This window comes from Gymnoscopelus microlampas, assembly GCF_963454915.1.
Source record: "Gymnoscopelus microlampas genome assembly, chromosome: 3".
NCBI classification, from domain to species: Eukaryota; Metazoa; Chordata; class Actinopteri; order Myctophiformes; family Myctophidae; genus Gymnoscopelus; species Gymnoscopelus microlampas.
Window position 1 is genome coordinate 17146639 of NC_139940.1, and position 7500 is coordinate 17154138.

At 41.1% G+C, this 7500-nt stretch overlaps 2 protein-coding genes across 3 annotated transcripts in view; both read left to right on the forward strand.

The window, feature by feature from the left end:
- LOC311042525 (trypsin-1-like) overlaps nucleotides 1-6261 on the forward strand; it is a gene marked incomplete at its 3' end in the record, with an annotated part of 7828 nt that extends 1567 nt beyond the window's left edge. Inside the window, exons 3-6 of one of the 2 annotated variants that reach the window (XM_084053307.1) lie at nucleotides 433-683; nucleotides 1092-1228; nucleotides 1471-1572; nucleotides 1941-1988. In XM_084053307.1, coding sequence (XP_083909433.1) covers nucleotides 433-683; nucleotides 1092-1228; nucleotides 1471-1572; nucleotides 1941-1988 — 538 coding nt within the window. Of the gene's footprint in view, nucleotides 1-432; nucleotides 684-1091; nucleotides 1229-1470; nucleotides 1573-1940; nucleotides 1989-6213 lie in introns of those variants that run through there. The other variant, XM_084053306.1, reaches the window with a different exon arrangement.
- Nucleotides 3367-5543, forward strand: LOC311042526 (trypsin-1-like; the record flags this gene model as incomplete). Its single annotated transcript, XM_084053308.1, has 5 exons — nucleotides 3367-3406; nucleotides 3547-3694; nucleotides 4398-4654; nucleotides 5070-5206; nucleotides 5436-5543. 5 exons carry the CDS (start codon nucleotides 3367-3369, stop codon nucleotides 5541-5543), a joined length of 690 nt encoding a protein of 229 aa, XP_083909434.1.
- Nucleotides 6262-7500: the final 1239 nt, after the last annotated feature.

Below are 7500 nucleotides of genomic sequence, written 5' to 3' on the forward strand. Positions count from 1 at the left end.
TGTTTTAGTCATTTCCTGAAAAAACATTTCCTGAAAGAACATTTTGGAGTTAGCTGGTTTCTGCCGGACAACAGAGATATACTATATTTAATAAATACCCTTTGTTTTGCGGTTTTTAAAAATAAATTCTCACAGAATCAAGTGTTTTATTGTCATAATTTGATTCACCAGGAGCCTGGATGGCTTGATTCTAGGCTTAAAATAATTGATATAAATATTTTCCCATTTATTTATGGGAAGAATGAATGGGGTCTGGATCGGTGGAACCACAAAATGGCCGCCACTGCTATGCCCTATACATATACTGATTACCGAACCATTTGAAAACCTTCTCATGTACAACGAGACCCTTCCTGGCCTGAAATTCTCTCCTGGGCCTCCTGTATTCTGTCTCCCTTTCTGCCCTTTCTCACGCCTCCCTCTCTTTTCCAGCCGCGTTCAGGTTCGTCTTGGCGAGCACCACATCGAAGTCGATGAGGGTACCGAGCAGTGGATCTCCTCCTCCCGTGTTATCCGTCACCCCAACTACAGCTCCTACAACATCAACAATGACATCATGCTGATCAAGCTGAGCAAGCCCGCCACCCTCAACCAGTATGTGCAGGCTGTGGCTCTGCCCACTTCCTGCGCCGCCGCTGGCACCATGTGCTTAGTCTCTGGCTGGGGCAACACCCAGAGCTACTGTGAGTATACAGTAGCACCTTTTTAAAAAGTGATCAAGTTAAGCTCAGTTACCGGTTCAAACTGAGTGCATCTACTGTAAATATACTGTACCATAAAAATTCAGCTGTGTATAATATTTACACAGTCCCAAAATCATAATGCATAACGTACAATATGGCTAACACTGACCATTGACCTTATGTCAAATAATTAGCAGGCCTAATCTCTCCATTGTGTGCGTGTGCGGAACAGATCCCTCTTCGTTACTCTTCATCATCTTTGTAATAATCTGTTTCAAGAAACATTGTTATTAAAACCAAATATAATCATAATGTTTTTTGCAATTTACGCTTTGGCAAAGGACTAGGATTAAGGTTCCCTCCGTTGTGTTTAACCATTTTCACTTTGACCTGTATGTACCCCCACAGATGATGACAGTGACAAGCTGCAGTGCCTGGACCTTCCCATCCTGTCTTTTGAGGACTGTGACAATGCCTACCCTGGCATGATCACTGACGCCATGTTCTGTGCTGGATTCCTGGAGGGAGGCAAGGACTCTTGCCAGGTACTGTAGTCAACAAGGTTCACCTGCAGAGGTCCTCCTTCTCCACCAATGTATCTGAATAGTAAAGCAGTGTGTCAGAACAGCCTAGTCATCTTTCCTTTCACAATATTGATGGTCTTGATGTTGAAATGTATTGAAAAATCTAATGTACGTCTTGTTCCACTTACCTCCTCTTTCTCTTTTTGTTCTCTCTCTCTCTCTCTCTCTCTCTCTCTCTCTCTCTCTCTCTTTCTCTCTCTCAGGGTGACTCTGGTGGCCCTGTCGTGTGTAATGGTGAGCTGCAGGGTGTTGTATCCTGGGGATACGGTTGTGCTGAGAAGGGCAACCCTGGAGTCTACGCTAAGGTACAGTATGCCTCAAACGTCTTATTTATGAGTTGTGTCTTTATTCATAGAATAGAGACATGCCATTCATGAAAATCAAGGATCATGCCGAGTGAATCTGAGAAAATAGGTTTTTATGGTGCATCTTTTTGGCCACCAACAGAATTGTGAAGTATTTGACTTTTAGGACATATGGAAATTATTTGTCTTATTTGCTCATTCAATTAAATTCAATTAAATGCATGCAAAAAGCTTTATTCATACCATAGCATGAGAACTAAACCCCTGGAACCTTGAACCATAACAATACAAAACACAACTATACCCTATAGATCATAGTCAAAAGCCAAGCTGAGCATATGCTAAATATTTTCTGTCTCCATTTTCAGGTGTGCCTGTTCAACGACTGGCTGGAGCAAACCATGGCCAGCTACTAAGTCTGATCCTACATCCTGTATAGGACTATCTTACAACTATCACCTCAGCCATCATACCTCAAACCTCCAGTATTTTTTTCATCTTGCATAATAAAGTCATTCAAACTTCAATGTAACTTTGTTGTGATTGTTTTCGTTGTGTTGCTACTCCCCAAATATACTCTCTCATTTTTATTACATTACTAGGCTATAGCAAATAGGATTGTGAAAAACGCTGTGAATCGTATTTCATAATGCAACCACTTAAACCGCTCTAAACCACTACATGCACCACTTTCTTTAACATCCAGAAAAAAACATGGTATACAGAATGAAGCTGCATGCAACAGTTTCAGAGTTGTGACTTTGTTTGTGCCCATTGAACTTTGGAACAATGGGACGTCGGACTAATGGCAATAAAGCAAAACCCAGCTACAGCCCTGAGCCTTTCAGCATCAGAATCAGAATACATTTTATTGTCACATCACCGGTTTACAGGTGTAAAACAGTGGGGGAAATTTGTTTTTGTGCAAGCTCCATCGATTTTGTTATTTCCATAAAAAAGAAAGGGAAGAAGAAGAAGGGGGGGCAAGGGGGAAGAGAGATCAACCAATAAGAAACAAACAAATTATATACACATTTACACATAGTACCTGAGGTAAGACATAAAGGTGCTTGAGCATAGCAGCAGATGTATACTGTACATGATATGCTATGGATGTTAGTTAAGGCGCGACCATGCTCTTAGTTACATCTAACCCCTTTTCTTCCCTTTAAATAAAAGTGAAAAATGTGTGTGTGTGTGTGTGTGTGTGTGTGTGTGTGTGTGTGTGTGTGTGTGTGTGTGTGTGTGTGTGTGTGTGTGTGTGTGTGTGTGTGTGAGTGAGTGAGTGTGAACCAGGCCATCTGCAGAGCTCCTTCCATGTCAAGGTTATAAACAAAGTAAATCGCACCATGTACCAAGGAAACTAAAAAAACATGTTGCACCCACTGGTAGGGTTCACTAAGAGTTAAGATGTTCTTTTTACTATACGTACGAATGTTCAAAGCACCAAAATGTAAAGATAATGCAGAATAAAGAATTGCTAGCTACCATAGGCTTCCACTAAGGAAGAAGATGTTATGAATTATGATGTCAGTAGTAAGAATGCACACATTTATAGTAATTTATTTATTTTTGAAATGGATTACAATTATTTATTCAAATACTGTCGCCAAATTACCGCAATTTCTGACTAGATTAACACATTTTGGTCTTGTCAGTACAACTGATAAATATAATTTCATCTGAGTATCCTGATTGGTCCACCAAGTGGGGTGTGTCCGGTAGGGACTGATCACTCCATATAAACCAGGGGTCCAGGTGAAGTCCTCTCATCGAAAGGATCACACAGCAACCATGAGGTCTCTGGTCTTCATTCTGCTCATCGGAGCTGCTTGTGAGTATAGGCCTAGTTCCTAAAGACACTTACCTAACATATTATGTAAGTGACTTATTTGTATGTTCAACGGTTTGCTAACTGTTTCCCATTTATTTTTGGAGCACAGAAGATATAGCTTACATTATGTGTGTTTTCAGTTGCGGAGGACGACAAGATCGTCGGAGGGTATGAGTGTGAGGCACACTCCAATCCCTATCAGGTGTCTCTGAACGCTGGCTACCACTTCTGCGGTGGCTCCCTGCTCAACGAGAACTGGGTTGTGTCTGCTGCTCACTGCTCCAAGCCGTAAGACAACCCTTTATTTATTTTAGAATGTATTTTGATTAACTCAATTGAATGTCATTGGAATGTTATTGTTAGGGTCGAGTTGTTTGTAACAATATAGATGCATTGTAAACCAACCTTCTTCCTACAATGTGACCCTTCCTGGCGGCGGCGGCGGACAAGTGGGAAGGAGATCAAACAAGAGAACAACAAAAAGGCCAAACAAGTTATCTACATATTCACATGATCTGAAATTTAGTACCCAGGGTTCTATGATAGGCACAAAACCCCAATGTTCACCTATTATGACGTGCCCAGAATCAAGGATATACGATATGTAAAGAAGAAGATGACAGACATAGCATGTACCATAGACACACTGGGAGGCAAACTGGAGTTCAATGGAATGCAACCATTGTACTACAAATTAGTTTTTAAGTACAGTACTTGAGTAAATGCACTTGCTCACTCAATCACTCTCACACACACTCTCCGGACCCTCCTAAGCTCATTGTTTGAACAAACAAGCCATTTGCATGTGAACGCAAGGGCAGATAGAGGCAAAGGAGACACATACCCCCATATTTCAAATGTAGTTTTACACATTTCTAGGTGAGTTGTCTTTAAAATGTAAGTTCCCGTAATCATTCGATATCATCCAGTCAACATAAATGTGGGGAGATACATCTCCCATAGACTCACGTTTATTCCCCTTTTCATCCAGTGTCAGCCGTGTTGAAGTTCGTCTTGGCGAGCACCACGTCATCCTCGATGAGGGTACCGAGCAGTGGATCAAAGCCTCCCATATAATCCGCCACCCCAACTACGACGCCAAAAAAATTGACAATGACATCATGCTGATCAAGCTGAGCAAGCCCGCCGTCCTCACCAAGTATGTGCAGACTGTGGCTCTGCCCACTTCCTGCGCTGGTGCTGGCACCAAGTGCTTAGTCTCTGGCTGGGGCAACACCATGAACTTCTGTGAGTATAGCACCTGTTTAAAAAGTGATCAGGTTAAGCTCAGTTACCGGTGAACCTGAGAAAGGTTGCACCTAAATTTACCATAACAATTCAGTTGTGTATAATATTTACACATTATACATCACCAGGCCTAATCTCTCCATTATGTGTGTGTGTGTGTGTGTGTGTGTGTGTGTGTGTGTGTGTGTGTGTGTGTGTGTGTGTGTGTGTGTGGGTGTGTGTGGAAAGATCCCCCTTTGTTACTCTTAATCATCTTCATAATAATCTGTTTCATTAAAACCAAATGTAATCGTAATGGTTGCATCCCTAATGTTATGTTGCATTCTTAATATGCTTCGTTAAAATATCAGCATATTCAGATTTACTTTTCCTCCTGTTCCTGTTTTAAACCTTTTCCACTTTGACCTGTATCCAGGGGATGACGAGGACAGGCTGCAGTGCCTGGAAATTCCCATCCTGACTGATAGGGAATGTAAATTATCCTACCCTGGTCAGATCACTAGCAACATGTTCTGCGCTGGATTCCTGGAGGGAGGCAAGGACTCTTGCCAGGTACTGTAGTCAACAAGGTTCACCTGCAGAGGTCCTCCTTCTCCACCATCTGAATAGTAATGCAATGTGTTAGAACAGCCATTAACATTAATGATGGTCTTAAAGTTGAATTGTTTTGTGAAATTAATTGTTGTTACACCTTCACTTTATTTCTTTTTTCTTTTCATATTTTCTCTCTCCCTCTCTCTCTCTCTCTCTCTCTCTCTCTCTCTCTCTCTCTCTCTCTCAGGGTGACTCTGGTGGCCCTGTTGTGTGTAATGGTGAGCTGCAGGGTGTTGTGTCCTGGGGAAACGGTTGTGCTCAGAAGAAATACCCTGGTGTCTACGCCAAGGTATAGTATGCCTCAAACACCTCCTTATTTTATTTTACAAGTTGTGTGTCTATGATCATATAACAGAGACACGCCAATAAAGCAATGACTTTGTATTGCTAAAGAACAGAAGCTGCAAGCATAGAAAACATTTGAAACAATGTCTTTGAAATGTACTATGAAATGTGAATTCTAAACTCTTGTCCTGACCTTTAGGACATACAAAAAAAGTAATTTTTGCTCCTTGCAATTCAATTCAGTTCAAATTAAAAAATATGTACTCTTTCCTATGAGGCAATTAGGCACCTTGTAGTATGTTAAACAATACAACAATGTCAAGAAAAACAGAACCTCACAAAACCAACATTCAACTCTAGCATACAATAATACACTCAACAACAGCAATACAGACTACAAGAGGACTGTCTCGTGTCCTTATAAAAAGAATAATTCTAAAATACATTAATAATAATGTGGCAATAACTAGTTGTACACCATTGACGATACTCTTATCTATATGTGCTATTTATATATTAGCTTTTCTTTCCATTTGACTTTATTCTGACTTTTGAATCATCTCATTTTATAACCATGATCCATAACAATATAATACATAACTACAGTATACACTATACCCTACAAATATAGGTCAAAAGCCACACTGAGTATGTTAAACCTTTTCTGTCTCAATTTTCAGGTGTGCCGGTACAACGACTGGCTGGAGCAAACCATGGCCAACAACTAAGTTTGATTCAAACACTTTACCTCCAGTATGCTGTTCCACTTTTCCATCTTGCATAATAAAGTACTTGAGACTACATTTTGTGATTGTTTTCATTGTATTTTTACTCCCCAATATGATTATCTCACTGTATAGCGCATTATAAATAAATAAATTGCACAGTGCATTGACCGTTGGGATATGCAGGGATTGATGCAGCTGAATATTTACTTTTCCTAAATTTCAGCTTAAAGGGATAGTTCACCCCCAAAATTACTTTAGTATGTTTTACCTACTGTCCGTCCGTCCGTGTGTGTGTGTGTGTCCGTCAGTCCCTGTGTCATTCTCCTACCGGAACCGCTGTCTACCGGTCCGCTGGTCATCAAATTATTGGCTTAGGAATGCGACAAAAACAAAAAAATATCCATTGGAATGAAAAAAGGATAGGACGAAGGATTGACCCCTGGGGAACCCCGCAGGAGAGGGGGGCAGAGGAGGATGAAGTGTTGCCAAGTTCAACTAAAAATGATCTTTTTAAAGACCAGGGAGAATAGGTGCGTTTGCTATGAAAGATATCCAAGAAGGGTGCAGACCTAATCGGTAGAGGTAGGCTGTTCAGCAATTTTGGAGCAGGGACCGAAAAGGCACGGTCACCCTTTAACTTCAAGCGGGTGCGTGGGACTTTGGTGAGGCTAAAAGGGGATCCAGTGAGTGTGTATCATCGGGTTTGAGGGGGATATACAGCTGTGTGTCGTCTGCGTAAAGGTGGAAAGAGATGCTGTGTTTTCTCATAATGGAACCCAGGGGGAGCATGTAGAATGAAAAAAGGATAGGACCAAGGATCAGGATGAAGCGGAGGAGGATGAAGTGTTGCCAAGTTCAACTAAAAATTATCTTTCTGCAACGTATGACTTAAACCAACTAAGGGCAGTTCCTTGGTAGCTAATACTTGGTACTAATATCACTGTGTATATATTAGTCTGGAATCTCTGTGTGGAACCTGCATTCCGAGGGACAAATAAAAAAAATCCCTCTGGTGATAAACCAGCCCCATATTTGCATACTGGGCCCTGGTTGGTCCCTCACAACTTCGGAGGGAGAGAAATCCAATTTCTATTTATTTCTATTGAGAGGGGCCAGACCTAATCTGCCACGGGCAATTCTTTTTTTGCAATGGCAGATTCACGAGATTAAAATATCGGGATCAACTGTATCAAACACAATGAAAACCATTACAACAAAGTTACATTTAAGTCTGAAATA